Source organism: Cervus elaphus, chromosome 11 (genome assembly GCF_910594005.1).
Source record: "Cervus elaphus chromosome 11, mCerEla1.1, whole genome shotgun sequence".
Taxonomy (NCBI): Eukaryota; Metazoa; Chordata; class Mammalia; order Artiodactyla; family Cervidae; genus Cervus; species Cervus elaphus.
The window spans coordinates 98,249,989-98,267,034 of NC_057825.1; the positions used below are offsets into that span (position 1 = coordinate 98,249,989).

Sequence of the window (17,046 nt, forward strand, 5' to 3'; positions counted from 1 at the left end):
TATTTTTCATTCCCTTTTCCCATCATACTTGCCTCCTTGTCCCCAGATGTAGCCCCTATCATGACTTTTTGCTTTTCTTTAGATTTTCACTGTCATTGTATGTGAAGTTGCACTCTCTAGCTTGGCTCATTTTGAACTTTGTGTACTTGGAATTGTACTAAGTTCTCCTTTTATTTTGCTTCATTACTCAACATTGTTTTTAAGGTTGATCCTAGTTATCGCTTGTAATTAGTTTGTTGCTTGTTGTTCCATTGTAAGAGTATACCACAATTTATCTACTGTGCTGTTGGTGAACACTATAGTTTCTACAGTTTTGGGTAAATATAAACAGCACTGCTGTGAATTTTCTTACACATGTACCCATGATAATCCTTTGAAGTGAGCTAGTTAGTAAGGTGGGCTTCCCTGGTGGCTCAGTGGTAAAGAACTTGCCTGCCAGTGCAGGAGATGTGAGTTTGCTCCCTGGGTGGGAAAGATCCCCTGGAGAAGGAAACAGTAACACACTCCAGTATTCTTGCCTGGGAAATCCCATGGACAGAGGCGCCTGGCTGGTCACAGTCCATGGGTCGCAGAGTCAGACATGACTTAGCAACTGAACAGCAAACAAAGTAAGGTAGTTCTCTTTGTCTTAGTTATGTTGTTAACATCAATCTACATTATTAAATTCTTTTGATTCAGAAAAGCCTCTTGACAACAAGAGGAAATGATAAATGATACTTCTCCTAAGGCCACTGTTTTAAGCTCCTTAAAAAAAGCACGTTATTTCTTTACAGTAAGGTCTGGATTGGAGAGAAATGAGGAGCTTGGGCTTGGATGGAATGACTGGAGAGATTATTTCTTTTCAAGAAAAGTTATCAAGTGACCTTACTATTTCATTGGAAGTGAATGCCTAAAACATTTATTCACTTATTTTTATTATAAATACAGAAACTACCTCAAAATTATTCATAAAATTTTGTGTGGTTTTCTACGTCCTTCTCTGTTAGTGAAGCTATTCCTTCTTACCTCAAAGTGTCTTTCAACCTAAACTTTTGGAGACAATTTCCTTCAAAGAAAACAAGTTGACCTGCTGTGAAACCAGATTTCAGAATCCCATATTGGATAACTCCACTGTTTTCAATTATTCAGCCAAAATATTTAATAGACTTTTGTTGAACACACATTATATGCCTGATATTTTGCTCAATGCTGATGAATACATTTTAAATGCAACTGATTTTATTAATTTATTTTAAAATTTTATGTATTTCTTAATTTACTTTTGGCTGTGCTGGGTCTTGGTTGCTTTGTGGGCTTTTCTCTAGTTGCTGCGATTAGGGGCCACTCGTTAGCTCTGTGAGGGCTTCTTTTTGTAGCGGCTTCTCTTTTTGTGGAGCACAGGCTCTAGGGTGCACCGGCTTCTAGTAGTCGCAGCACATGGGCTCAGTAGTTGTGTTCTGGGCTCTAGAGCACAGGCTCGGCTGTGGTGCGCAGGCTTAGTTGCTTTGTGGCACGTGGGACTTTCCAGACCAGAGATTGAACCCATGTCTCCTACATTGGCAGGTGGATTCTTTACCACTGAGTCTCCAGCGAAGCCCCTGATGATACTTTTTAACACATGATCTTAACTCCTATAACACTGAAAAATTAAAATTCTGCCAGGCAGGAACTTTAAATTTCTGTCCCTTCTTATTTAAATCTTCAGTTGACCTTGCTTTTTCTGTCTTGTCTCAAAGGACAGTGCACACCCTTTACCTGGTTTCCTCTTATTAGCTCAGGGGCCTTTCTTCACTAGCCCATATCTTAGGAATCGTCATTGTGTTTATACTGTAAGAATTCTTATCCTGGAGTACAAGAACTTTGGGGAATTCTTGAACCCCCGGAATGATTTGTTAACTTTTGTATGTGTTTGCATTTTCCTGAGGTCAGGACTCAGGTGCATTCTAAGTTGCTTCAGTTGTGTCCAACACTTTGCGACCGCATGGACTGTAGCCCGCCAGTGTCCTCTGTCCATGGGATTCTCCAGGCAAGAATACTGGAGTAGGTTACCATGCCCTTCTCCAGGGGATCTTCCCAATCCAGGGATCAAACCTGCATCTCTTAAGTCCCCTGCAGTGGCAAGCAGATTCTTTACCACTCAGGCCACACGGGAAGTCCTAGGACCCAGGGCTTTGCTTATTCCTGAAAGGGGTCCTTGACATACAGGAAATTAAGAAACAAGTTTTTCTCCCCTTGCTTTGGCCCTTCACCCTTTCTCTACCTCTTTTCTCACAATCAGGCTTTGTAAAAGAAGTCTACATTTTCTATTTCTTTTTCTTTACTATTCCTTCGTTTGTTAGTCCTCCTACCATTGAAACTACCTTATTTGAATCATCAAAATTTATTATTTGGGAATGGTTTTTTTGAGTACCAACTTTGTGGTAGGCATTCCTCTAGACATTAGGGACATAACAGTGACCAGACAAGTGCCTAGAATGCTTGGAGCTTAATTCCGGTAGAGGGTGACAGACAGTAAACAAATGAAGGTATAAATGATACAATTTCAAATCTTGCTAAGTGTGAATAACCTAGTGGGAGAGTAAATAGGAGAGAGGGTACTTTAGGTAAAAAAAATCAGGAAAGGCCCTTTGAATATTTGAGCTGAAGAGCTGAGGGTAAGAAGTAGCCATTCATGCAGAGGGCTGGGGAAGAAAATGTTCTCAACAGAGGGAAATCAAGGGAGGAGGCCCCGAAGTGGAAAGGATTGGCTTAGTAGAGGAACAGGAGGAAACCCAATAGAGCTGGTGGGTGAACAAACAAGAGAATAGGAGCTCTACTCGGGCATGTGAAGGCAGTGGCCAGATCAGTCAGACCTTAAAAACTTTGGTTTTTATTTTGATTGCAGTGGGGAGCCATTGGCGTGTTTTTGTGCAGGATCTCATTATTTTTAAGTGATTGTTTTGATCTTTGTTTGGAAAACAGGTCACAGGGAGCAACAGTAGAGGCAAAAAGATTGGTTAGGAGACTACTTCAGTAATCCATATGGGAGATGATGCTGATTTGAACCAATTAGAAGGCAATAATTAAAATGTACAGAAGTGGATGGATTGAGGGTATATTTTGGAGATACATTCAAAAGGGCTTGTTGATGGGTTTGATAAGGTTCAGGGAAAAAGGAAACAAGGACAACTTCTTGGTTTCTGACCTCAGTCACTGCACAAATGACAGTGCCATTTGACACAGGAAAGACCAGGAAGGAACATGGTGGAGGCAGGGTTGAGAGCAGGAGTGCAGGTGGGGAAATTCAGAGGTCTGTTTTAACATGCTGAAGTTGGGATGACGGTGGACATGCAATAAACCCAACACACTGTGTTAGGAGCTTCAGTGGGAACATGTTTGTAGTTGGAGGGAAAGTGGAAAATATGTGCTGAGTCTTTTGGGGGAAAGTGAAAAAATGAAAGTGTTAATCATTCAGTCATGTCCGATTCTTTGCAACCCATGCTCCTCTGTCCAATGAATTCTCCAGGCCAGAATACTGGAGTGAGTAACCTTTCCCTTCTTTAGAGAATCTTTCCAACCCAGGGATCAAACCCAGGTCTCCCACATTACAGATGGATTCTTTACCAGCTGAGCCACAAGGCTGTTCATAAATTTGTTTGATAAGTGGATAAAGGTCACAATCTGATAGTATGAACTGAAACAGTGATGGTCATGATGGAAAGGCACGTGTTTGAGAGAGATTTTAGTGAGGAGATCAGTAGGAAATGATGGCCAATTAAATAAGTTGATTGGTGAGAGAAATTATTGATACTAATTGTAAATAACAATTTATATAACAGTTGTAAATAACAATAATATTTAATAGTTACTATTTATTGCCAAGCCCTATTCTAAGTGCTTTACATACAGTAAGTCCTCACAACAACTCTGTGAAGCAAGTACTGTTATCATTCCTATTTTATTTTATTCTTTAGATATTTATTTGTTTATTTGGCTGCTCTGGGTCTTAGTTGCGGCATGCGGAATCTTTCGGTGTAACATGTGAGCTCTTAGTTGTGGCGTGTGGGATCTAGTTCCCTCACCAGGGATTGAACCCACTCCTACTGCATTGGGAGCACAGAGTCTTAGCCACTGAACCAGCAGGGAAGTCACTGTCATCCCTATTTTAGAGATAAGGAAGCTGGGGCCAGAGTAGTAATTTGCCCATGGTCATGCAGCTGACAAGGGGCAGAACTGACGTTATGAACCGAAACGGACTGAGGCTACAGAGCATGCTCTTAACGACTGCTGTCTTGCTTCCCCAGTGAGAAGGATTGTGATTCTAGCTTGGGTGATAGTTGCTGATCGCAAAGTACTCTGTACTTTATTTACATGCCTTCTCTGACCTCTGTTCCATCCAGAGGTTATAGGAAGGTGGAAGATATTCAGGTGGCCCAAGGTGGAAAAACTGGCAGGCCAGGCATGGCCATTTCAGATAGACCGATTTCTCTCCCTCTTTATTGCTTCCAAAGCTAGTGCAGGGAAAGCAGCAACTCTAATATGATGGCTCACAATTGTCAGGTAAACCCTTGATCTCTATACTTTTAATTTCTAGACCTGACTGACAGTAAGCTTGACTGTTCATCCTACCAAAAGAAGAGGGAAGCTTCCTTTTCTTAAGTTAATGTTTATTGGAGTATAGTTGCTCTTCAGTGTTGTGTTTCTTGCCGTACAGCAAAGTGAATCAGTCATATGTATACACGCGTCCCCTCTGTTTTATATTTCCTTCCCGTCCAGGCCACCACAGAGCCCTGAGTAGAGCTCCCTGTGCTGTCCAGTTGGTTCTCATTAGTTAGCTATTGATATTCTGTCCATAGTTGTGTATATACGTCAGTCTCAACCCCCAGTTCTGCCCTTCCACCCTGGGAAGGTTCCCTTTTGTCTGCTTTAGTACACTGCTTCATTAGCAAGCTCTACAAATTTGTATTGACACCTTCCTGTTACCCAAAGAATTCTGTGCAGATTTTGTGGGCACAGAGAGCCATTTTGTGGGCTAGAGAGCTCTAGCATATTGCTTGTTCTTAAGATACTAATCAAATCCCTTACGATTATACAGTGGAAGGGAGAAATAGATTTAAGGGACTAGATCTCATAGACAGAGGTTCGTGACATTATACAGGAGACAGGGATCAAGACCATCCCCAAGAAAAAGAAATACAAAAAGCAAAATGGCTATCTGTGGAGGCCTTACAAATAGCTGAGAAAAGAAGAGAAGCGAAAAGCAAAGGAGAAGAGGAAAGATATACCCATTTAAATGCAGAGTTCCAAAGAACGGCAAGGAGAGATAAGAAAGCCTTCCTCAGTAATCAGTGCAAAGAAATAGAGGAAAACTATAGAATGGGAAAGACTAGAAATCTCAAGAAAATTAGAGATGCCAAGGGAACATTTCATGCAAAGATGGACTCAATAAAGGACAGAAATGGTATGGACCTAACAGAAGCAGAAGATATGAAGAAGAGGTGGCAAGAATACACAGGAGAACTATACAAAAAAGATCTTCACGACCCAGATAATCACGATGGTGTGATCACTCACCTAGAGCAAGACGTCCTGGAATGTGAAGTCAAGTGGGCCTTAGGAAGCATCTCTATGAACAAAGTTAGTGGAGGTGATGGAATTCCAGTTGAGCTATATCAAATTCTGAAAGATGATTCTATGAAAGTGCTGCACTCAATATGCCAGCAAATTTGGAAAACTCAGCAGTGGCTACAGAACTGGAAAAGGTCAGTTTTCATTCCAATCCCAAAGAAAGACAATGCCAGAGAATGCTCAAACTGCCACAGAATTGCACTCATATCACACTCTAGTAAAGTAATGCTCAAAATTCTCCAAGCTAGGCTTCAGCAGTACGTGAACCGAGAACTTCCAGATGTTCAAGCTGCTTTTAGAAAAGGCAAAGGAACCAGAGATCAAATTGCCAACATCCACTGGATCATCGAAAAAGCAAGAGAGTTCCAGAAAAACATCTATTTCTGCTTTATTGGCTATGCCAAAGCTTTTCACTGTGTGGATCACAATAAACTGTGGAAAATTCTGAAAGAGATGGGCATACCAGACCACCTTACCTGCTTCCTGAGAAATCGGTATGCAGGTCAGGAAGCAACACTTAGAACTGGATATGAAACAACAGACTGGTTCCAAATAGGAAGAAAAGTACGTCAAGGCTGTATATTGTCACCTTGCTTATTTAACTTATATGCATCATGAGAAATGCTGGGTTGGATGAAGCACAAACTGGGATCGAGATTGCTGGGAGAAATATCAATAACCTCAGATATGCAGATGACACCACCCTTATGGCAGAAAGTGAAGAACTAAAGAGCCTCTTGATGAACGTGAAAGAGGAGAGTGAAAAAGTTGGCTTAAAACTCAACATTCAGAAAATTAAGATCATGGCATCCGGTCTCATCACTTCATGGCAAATAGATGGAGAAACAATGGAAACAGTGACAGACTTTATTTTTCTGGGCTCCAAAATCACTGCAGATGGTGACTGTAGCCATGAAATTTTTGACACTTACTCCTTGGAAGAAAAGTTATGACCAACCTAGACAGCATATTAAAAAGCAGAGATATTACTTTGCCAACAAAGGTCCGTCTAGTCAAGGCTATGGTTTTTCTAGTAGTCATGTATGGATGTGAGAGTTGGGCTATAAAGAAAGCTAAGCACCGAAGAATTGATGCTTTTGAACTGTGGTGTTGGAGAAGACGCTTGAGAGTCCCTTGGGCTCAAGGAGATTCAACCAGTACATCCTCAAGCAAATCAGTCCTGAATATTCACTGGAAGGACTAATGTTGAAGCTGAAACTCCAATACTTTGGCCACTTGATGCGAAGAACTGACTCACTAGAAAAGACTCTGATGCTGGGGAAGATTGAAGGCGGGAGGAGAAGGGAATGGCAGAGCATGAGAGGGTTGGATGGCATCACCAGCTTAATGAACATGAGTTTGAGTAAACTTCTGGAGTTGGTGATGGGCGGGGAGGCCTGGTGTGCTGCAGTCCATGGGGTCGCAAAGAGTTGGACACGAATGAGCAACTGAACTAAACGAGCTGAAAGATACTAATAACTGTGTGAGGAAGACCACAGAAAATGCATAGCTACATAAATTGTTGTATTATCAGTATCTTGGATGTCAGTGAAGAGGTGATCACTATTTGACAGAGAAGACAGAGAAAATCTGGTGAATTTGGAATTCAAGCCTTAGAAGTTTCTTTACTTTGGTGGAGAAAAGGGTGAGGGCAGGGCTCGTGAACAGAAGATAATATGGGGTTATCCCTGACGGTCCTGTGGCTAAGACTTCATGCTGCCAACGCAGGGGACCCAGGTTTGATCCCTGGTCAGGGAATTAAATCTCACTTAGCATGACTAAGAGTTCTCATGCCACTTTTGTTTTTTTTTTTAGTATTTATCGGAGTATAGTTGCTTTACAGTGTTCTGTTAGTTTCTGTTGTACAGCAACGTGAATCAGCCCAATGTATACATATCCCCTCTTTGTCACCACAGAGCATTGAATAGAGTTCCCTGCGCTATACAGTAGGCTCTCATCAGTTATCTGTCTTATTCCTGGGATCAATAGGGTATGTATGGTTTACTTGCCAAGTCATGTCCAACTCTCATGACCGCATGGACTGTAGTCCGCCAGGCTCCTCTGTCCATAGCATTTTCCAGGCAAGAATACTGAAGTGGGTTGCTGTTTCCTTCTCCAGGGGATCTTCCGGACCCAGGGGTAGAATGCAGGTCTCCTGCACTGCAGGCAGATTCTTTACCGACTGAGCTACCAGGGAAACCCCAGTGTATATATGTCAGTCCCAATCTCCCAATTCATCCCACCTCTCATTTCCCCCTTTGCTGTCTATATGTTTGTTCTCTACGCCGGTGTCTGTTTCTGCTTTACAAATAGGTTCATCTGTATGAGAAACTTTTTCTTTTTCATGTTTTATTTACTTTATTTTTATTTTTCCAGTCGTGCAACTTGTGGGCTTGCAGAATCTTAGTTCCCTGGCCGGGGATTGGATCCCAGCCCCCCTGCTTGGAAATAAGCAGTCCTAACCACTGGATCACCAGAGAATTCCCGCTGAGCAATTTCTTGAAATGCAATATTTCAGAGCGACTGTGAATTTAAAAAAAAAAAAAAAAGCATTTTAACAAGATTCCCAAATTGTTCACGTTTACTAAAATTTGAAAAGTAGTGAGGAATCATTTGATTGTTATACTAAGTTGCATGTTTATAACTAGGAATATGTTTTTCAACAGAAACTATGTAAGAAATGGTTAGGATTTCAGCCTAACTGATAAAGGCCTAAAACGATTCATAATTAGAAATGCTGTGTGGAATCTAATGCTTACGTTCCAGGACAGGCAGGAACTGCTGGACTGGAGAGCAGAAAAAGCAGATTTGTATCTTGGTTAGAGAAGGGGGAAAAGAAAAATAAACGTATCAGACTGCTATGGGCTGATTTGCACAGGGTGTGACACAAGGTCAGTGACTGGGGATGCTGATCCTGTAATTTCCCAAGAGCCAGGTTCTGGAGCACAGCATCTGTGTTGCTCTGCTTGTAGCAAATTCTCTCTTAACATAATGGCAGCCTTGATTGAGAGAACAGATTATTTCCGTAAATTACACAGTTTCTAAGATACATAGTCAAGTGAAAAAAAGCACAGTGCAGAGTAGTATGTATAGTATGCATGTGTGCATTCCAAGTCCCTTCAGCGGTGTCTGTCTGACTCTTTACGACCCTATGGACTGTGGCCTGCCAGGCTTCTCTGTCCATGGGATTCTCCAGGCAAGAATACTGGAGTGGGTTGCCATGCCCTCTTCCAGGGGATCTTTCTGACCCAGGGATCGAACCCATATCTCTTATGTCTCCTGTATTGGCAGGCAGATTCTTTACCACTAGTGCCACTTGGGCAATCCCATGTGTAGTATGCTAAAGTGGAAAATCTTTAACACTTGTTATTTTGCTCATGAGCAAATATGTATGTAGAAAAATTCCTAGAAATGGAGTTATTTGTATAGAAGCTACGTGAATTTGTAATGTTGCTAGATTTTACCCAGTTGTTTCCATAAATATTGTATCAATTTACACTGCTACTAGTGATATTAGAATGCTAAGTTATATAACCAACTTTATGATCTTTGCCAATGCAATGGTTAAAAAATGGTATTTCAGTGTTGTTTTAATGTGTATCCCTCTAAATGGTGAGATTAAATATCTTGAAATGTATTTAAAAGTCATTTCTGTGAAATATCCTGGTGCACGGGTGCGTGCTCAGTCCTGTCCAACTCTTTTCAACCCGTGAACTGTAGCCTGCCAGGCTCCTCTGTCCATGGGATTTCCCAGGTAAGAATACTGGCGTGGGATGCCATTTCCTCCTCCAGGGGATCTTCCCGACACACAGATCGAACCAGGGTCTTCTGCATTGCAGGTGGATTCTTTACCACTGAGCCACCTGGGAAGCCCCTTATTCTTGGCCAGTTTTATATTAGAGTATTTCTTTTCCTTTTTTTATTTATAGGCGTTATTTATATATTAGGGAATTTAGCCCTTTGTGTTATGGGTAGCAAATCTTTTTGTTAATACACAAAAACAGCAATGAACAGGTAGCTAGTGGCCGCCGTATTTAATATCATAGGCCTGGAAGTTGACCATGTAATTTGCTGCTGACCCCTGTTTCCTTAGATATGGTGGGGTATGTCTTTTTTAAAAATTGTGTTCAAGATTGTAGTTCCATATATAGAAAACACATGGAAAAAGTTTTGTAATGTAAAGTTTTAAGAAACTAAAACTTGATGAAGTCCTTTTACCTGGTGGAACAAGGTTAAAAACATTTTTTTAATTGAATGTTACTAATTTTCAAAATTTTAATTGTTGTGGGAAATCACTTGGCTGTTTTAAACCTAAATGTCTCTGTATTATTCTCATTCTTTCCACCAGGTTACCACCAAAGAACATGATTTTGGTCTAGGGGCTCCAGTTTCTGAAGCTGAAAAATACCAGAATATTCTCCAGCTAGAGCAAGAAGTGAGAAATCAAGACAAATTCATCTCTACACTGAAATTACAGGTTATACTTAGCTTCTGTGCATATGTCCCTAAGTTAATTTGGGAGGGGGGCTTATATTAAAATAAGATAGAGAATAAATTCTCATTCAGTACTCATTTAAATTGTTTGGGTCTAAAATCATTCCATTTTTATCTTAACCATCTTGAAAACACACAGAGTGAGTGAGTACAGACTATGTGCCAGGTATCAGATCAGATGTTTTTAAGTACATAATCTTATTTCATCATCCTGACCTTGTAAGACTGTGGTATCATTTCCACTTTACAGATGTGGAAGCTAAAGTTCCGAGAGGTTAAAGAATTATTATATTTGACTAATGAGTGACAGAGCTAGGATTTCCCTGAATTCCCAATTTAGTTAGAATTTGATTCCAGTTCTGTGAACTCCCAAGTTCAGTACTGTTTCTGGTCTTCTGGTGGAATAGCTATTAATGAAGCGAAAAGTTAGTCATTTAGTCGTGGCCAACTCTGGCAACCCCATGGACTGTGGCCCACCAGGCCCCAGGCTCCTCTGTATTTGGAATTCTGCAGACAAGAAACTGGAGTGGGTTGCCATTTCCTTCTCCAAGGGATCTTTCTGACCCAGAGATTGAACCTGGATCTCCTGCATTGCAGATAGGTTCCTTACCATTTTTCCGAGCCAACAAGGCTGTTAAAAGAAACTTTCTCTTCTAGGAAAATGGAGTAGACTCACTTTTCCTTACTCTTTCCACTAAGTACAGCTAAAACCCTGAATATTGAGTGTGAAGCAAACCTAAGAACACTAACAGGTGAGCAAAAGGAAGACTGGCTAGGGATCTCAGTGCACAATGAATGTTAGGACATGATAGGGAGTTTCTGGTTTTTCTTTGTGCTCCAGGTTTCCCAGGCAGAGTACTGGAAAAACTAGCAACCAGAAATAAGGGATGCAGATTAAAAAAGGTCTCAGAAAAGGCATCCCTCCTAGCCAAAGGACTAGGAAATGGGCTATCTAGCAAGGCAGATTACTCTTTGACAAGAACTGCCCACTCTTAGCAAATACCAAGGAGAAATCTAGCCCCATTCCTGCCAGCAAAGGCTGAATAAAGAGCCTGGAATAAAGAGCCTCATACTATAACAAGAGAGCCCACCTTGCCTCATCCCCTGCCATCCTGCTCCACAAGGCCCCCATCCCACCAGTGTTGTATCAAAGAAGGCTGAGTGGGGAACCAAGACTTTAGTGTCCATCAGGCAATAAGGAAGCCCCCAACCCCATATTGTCAGCAGAGACCATGTGGGGAGCCTAGAAGTCCACTGCCTCCTGGTAGTAAGAGATGCTTCCTATTTCTGTTTGCTGGGGTGATATCAGAGGTGACCTAGTGCAGAAGCAGAACCTTTACCACCCTACAACAGTAACAAGTCCACCCACCCACAGTGGCAGTGGGGAGTACGTGGGAGCAGTAATAAGATGCCTCTGTTCCTGCTCGCTCTGGTGGTATCAGCCAAGGTCTGAATTCTCATCCCTGCCTAGCAGTCACAAGAGGCCCCACATTTCCTGGGTGTTACCCGAGGCCCTGTGGAGAGACTGGACTTCCGCTCCTGTCCACAGTAGCAAGGCAGTGTCCCTCTTTTCTTCCTGGAGCAGTGTCACAGGAAGCCTACTGAAAGACACGAGTCGGTGTCTTAGACTGCCAGACCTCAATAAAAGATTAAAATCACTCCTCATCCCCCAAATCCGGATGATCTCAGTCTCTGTGAGAAAAGACAATGAAGAGGCACCAATGCAGAGATGCATCAGATATGACAGTTATCTGACAAAGATTTTAAATTAGCCCTCAAATAAATGCTTTAACAGGCAGTTTGAGCATGCTTGAAACAAACAGAAAATCTCATCAAAGAAACAAAAGATATAAAGTATTAATAGAGCCAAGTGGAATTTTGGAAGCAAACAAGATGTTCTTCAATAGGTGAATAGATAAACTGTGGCACACAGTAGAATATTATTCATTGATAAAGAGAAATGAGCTATCAAGCCATAAAAAGACATGAAAGAACCTTGAAAGGATATTGTGAGGTGTTAAAAGCCCATCTGAAAAGATCATGTACTCTGTGACTCCAACTTCAGGACCATCTGGGAAAGACAAAGTAAAGACTTTAGAAGATCACCGGTTGTCAGGGGTTTGGAGGGAGGGGTGAATGGAGCACAGTGGATTTTTTAGGGCAGTATATATTCTGTATAATACAGTAACAATAGCTACATGTCACTATACGTTTGTAAAAACCCACAGAATCTGCAACCCAAGAGGTGAACCCTAATTGAACTCTGGACTTTACTTAATAATAATTTATAATGTTGGTTCATCAGTTGTAACCAATGTACCACACTAAAACAAGATGTAAATAAGGGGAAATCAGGGTGAGTGGGAGAGGGGAGAAGGGGTGTGTGGAAACTCTCTGTACTTAAATGGTCAATTTTTCTCTAAACCTGAAACTGCTCTGAAAAAAGTAAGGTCTGTGACCAAAAAAACACATGGGAGAAAAGATTTACAAATTATGTATCTGCTAAGGAGTTACTATCCAGAGTATATAAAGAACTCCTTCAACTCAACAACAAGAAAACTCAAAACAACTCAGTTCAGAAATGGGCAAAAGACTTGAGTAGGTGTTTCTCCAGAGAAGAGATACAAATGGCCAATAAGCATATGAAAAGATGATCAGCATCACAGTCATTAAGGAAATGCAAATCAAAACCACAGTGAGATATCACTTCACACCAATTAGGACCACTCAGTCAGTCAGTCAGTTCAGTTGCTCAGTCGTGTCCAACTCTGCGACCCCATGAATTGCAGCACGCCAGGCCTCCCTGTCCATCACCAACTCCTGGAGATTACTCAAACTCATGTCCATCGGGTTGGTGATGCCATCCAGCCATCTCATCCTCTATTGTCCCCTTCTCCTCCTGCCCCCAATCTTTCCCAGCATCAGGGTCTTTTCCAATGAGTCAACTCTTCGCATGAGGTGGCCAAAGTATTGGAGTTTCAGCTTCAGCATCAGTCCTTCCAGTGAACACCCAGGACTGATCTCCTTTAGGATGGACTGGTTGGATCTCCTTGCAGTCCAACGGACTCTCAAGAGTCTTCTCCAACACCATTAATTCTTCGGTGCTCAGCTTTCTTCACAGTCCAACTCTCACATCCATATATGACTGCTGGAAAAACCATAGCCTTGACTAGACAGACCTTTGTTGGCAAAGTAATGTCTCTGCTTTTTAATATGCTATCTAGGTTGGTCATAACTTTCCTTCCAAGGAGTAAGCATCTTTTAATTTCATGACTGCAATCACCATCTGCAGTGATTTTGGAGCCCCCCAAAATAAAGTCTGACACTGTTTCCACTGTTGCCCCATCTGTTTGCCATGAAGTGATGGGACCAGATGCCATGATCTTAGTTTTCTGAATGTTGAGCTTTAAGCCAACTTTTTCACTCTCCTCTTTCACTTTCATCAAAAGGCTTTTTAGTTCTTCACTTTCTGCCATAAGGGTGGTATCATCTGCATATCTGAGGTTACTGATATTTCTCCCAGCAATCTTGATTCTAGCTTGTGCTTCTTCCAGCCCAGCGTTTCTCATGATGTACTCTGCATATAAGTTAAATAAGCAGGGTGACAGTATACTGCCTTGATGTACTCCTTTTCCTATTTGGAACCAGTCTGTTGTTCTGTGTCCCACTAGCTATCATCAAAAAGCAAAAAATAACAAATATTGATGAGGATGTGGAGAATCGAGTTATTTATGCATTGCTAATGTAAAATGGTTTAACAAAAAAGTTTGATAATTCCTCAAAAAGTTAAGTATAGAATTACCATGTGATCCAGCTACTCCATTCCCATGACTATCCTCAAACGATTAAAATCAGGGACTCAAGCAGATACTTGTATTCCAAAGTTCATGATAGCCAAAATATGGAAACAACCCAGATGTCCATCGACAGATGAATGCATAAACAAAGTGGGGTATGTACAAGCAACGGAACTTTGTTCAGCTTTAATTCAGATGGGAGACAACAAGGTGGATGAGCCCTGAAAACGGTGTGCTCATTGATATAAGGTACAGGGCAAATATTGTATGATTCCACTTACAAGAGTTAGACAGATTCATAGGTGATTATTTAATGGGTACAGTTTCTGTTTATGATGAAAAAGTTCTGAGAATTAGATATGGGATGGTTGCACTATGTTTTGAATGTACTTAATGCTACTGAATTTTAACACTTAAAAATGGTTGGAGTGGAAAAAAAAATGGTTGGAGTGGTAAATTTGGGGATGTTCTATTTTACCACAAAAAAAAGTTTTAAAAGTACAGTAACTGAAATTAAAAACTCAATAAGCAAAAACATGGAGAAGAGAAGAATGAATCACTGAACGTGAGAGTAGAAACAGAGAAATTACCTAATGTGAACAATAGAAAATAGGTTGAAAAAATTGAGCAAAACTTCTGGGATAGGTGGGCCTATAAGAAACGCTCTGCATTTGGATGGTTGGAGTCCCAGAAAGAGAGGTAAGAGAAGGTGGGGTTGAAAAAATATTTGAAGAAATAATGGCTAAATATTCCCCAAATTTGAAAGAAGGTGGGTGAAAACCTACTAGGGGTCTCCCAAAGAAATCTACCCTGAGACACTTCATATTCAAACTGAAAAGTATAGACGAAAAACATCCTGAAAGAAATGAAAGAAATAATTCATAATTTATAGGAGAGCACCAATTTAAATGATTGCAAATCTGAAAACATGGATATCAGAAGGAAGTGGCACAACATATTTTCAAGTGCTGGAAGAAAAGAACTGTCAACCTAGTACATATTCTGTATTTAGAGAAGTTTCCTTCACAAATGAAGGGAAAATTAAGATGTTCTCAGATGAAGAAAACTGAGTTTGTTGCCAGCAAAGCTACCCTAAAAGAATAGCTGAAGGAATTTCTCTAGTGAAGAAGGAAGTGGTAAAAGGTGTAGTCTTGGAAGAACAAGAGGGAAGGAAGAACAATCCATACAGCAAAAATATGGGTAACTTTCATAGAATTTCCTTTTCTACTTTTCTGAATTATGTCTGTCAAACGTATTTCTCAATGCATGCAAAGGGAATATTTAAGACAATTATTTTATTAATAGAGGAGGATAGGGGACATAAAGGGAGGTAATAATTTTCACTTCACTTGAACTAGTAAATGTAGGCTGTGATGTGTGCTCAGTCACTCAGTTGTATCTGATTCTTTGCAGCCCCATGGACTCTAGCCCACCAGGCTCCTCTGTCCATGGAATTTTCCAGGCAAGAATGCTGGAGTGGGTTGCCATTTCCTACTCCAGGGAGTCTTCCCTACCCAGGGATCGAACTCGTGTCTCTTGCATTGGTAGGTGGATTCTTTACCAATTGTACCACCTGGAAAGCCCGTAGGCTGTGATAGCTTATGAATATAAATGAAACACCTAGAGCAACAACTAAGAATCTCTACAAAGAGATATACTGAAAATTGCTATGTATAAATCAAAATGGAATTCTAAAAAATGTTCAGGTAACTCAGAGGAAAGCAGGTAAAATAAAACAATAATTTAAAAAAAAAACAGAAAACAACAAAAAAATCACACTTGAATCTTAGCATAAAAGTAAATACATTAAATATATGTAATCTAAATATACCAATTAAAAGAAATTGTCACAGTAGATTAAAAAAAAACATGACCTAGCTTTATGCTGTCTATGAGAAATTCACTTCAAATATAATGATATAGCTAGCTTGAAAGGCATTCAGACCCGAATGAAGAAATAAAACTTTCCCTGTTTACAGATGACGTGATCTTCTTCCTGGAAAATCTTATAAAATCTACAGTGTAGAAACTGGAACTAATTAATAGGTTCAAAAGGTCAGAATACAAGACAAACATATTGTATATTTGTATATTATAATTAAGTTGTAGAAATAAAAAATGCAATACCATTTACACTCAAATAGAAAATGGAATCTTTGGATATAAATCTAGCTAAATAAGTGTGCACTTACATTCTGAAAACTGTGAAATGTTAATAAGAGAAATCAAAGTAGATTTAAACAGATGTTCAGAGATTGGAAGCCTCAACCTAATAAAGATAACAATTCTTTCCAAATTGATATACAGATTTAGTGTGATTCCCATCAAAATCCCAGGAAAAAATAATTTTGAAAAAGAACAAAGTGGAAAGAGTCATTCTCCTTGATATTAAAACTTAATATATGGCTACAATAATCACGATTGTATGGTATTGCTAGAGTAATAGACTCAGGTCAATGATACAGAATAGAGAATCCAGAAATAGCCTTACACAAGTACAGCCAGACGATTTCTGGCAGAGGTACAAATGTAGTCTAATAAAGAAAGGGAGTCTTTTCAACAAAAATTGTTGGATATCTTTTAGGGAAAAAAATTAGCCTAGACCTAAACCTCACACCTTACACAAAAATTAACTCAAAGTGGATCAAATGTAAAACAAAACTATGAAACTTTTAAAAGATAACAGGAAAAAATCTTCAGGATGTTGGACTTGCTGAAGAGTTCTTAGACATGACAGCAGAAGTATGATTCATAAAAGAAAAAGTTGATGATTTGAATTTCATCAAGACTTAAGCCCTTTGCTCTGCAAAAGACCCTGTTAATGTGATGAAAAGATAAGCCACAATCCCTGTTTCTGTCAAAGGACTCATATCAAGAACAAATGTGGAGAACTCTCAAAACTCAACAGGTTAAAAAAAGCAAACAGTTCAAGTAGAAAATGAACAAAGAATATGAAGATATATTTCACAGAACGAAATATTGTAGACAAACAAAAAGATGTTCATCTTTTCTAACGGAAATACAAATTAAGACCATGATGATATAACAATGCATATTGTTGAGAGCAGTTAAAATAAAAAGTAGTGATAATACCAAAATCTGGCAAAAATGAGGATCACTCATATATTCCTGATGGCAATGGGAAATGGTACAGCCACTTTGAAAATAG

At 40.0% G+C, this 17,046-nt stretch overlaps 1 protein-coding gene across 4 annotated transcripts in view; it reads left to right on the plus strand.

The window, feature by feature from the left end:
* TSGA10 (testis specific 10) overlaps nt 1-17,046 on the plus strand; it is a 92,962-nt gene that overhangs the window by 1,917 nt on the left and 73,999 nt on the right. For all 4 annotated transcript variants that reach the window (XM_043918627.1, XM_043918625.1, XM_043918624.1 and 1 more), the window contains exon 2: nt 9,935-10,063. Coding sequence is in view for 3 of the 4 variants with exons in the window: in XM_043918625.1 (XP_043774560.1) it covers nt 9,935-10,063 (129 nt within the window). In the remaining variant the exon portion in view is untranslated. The remainder of the gene's footprint in view (nt 1-9,934; nt 10,064-17,046) is intronic.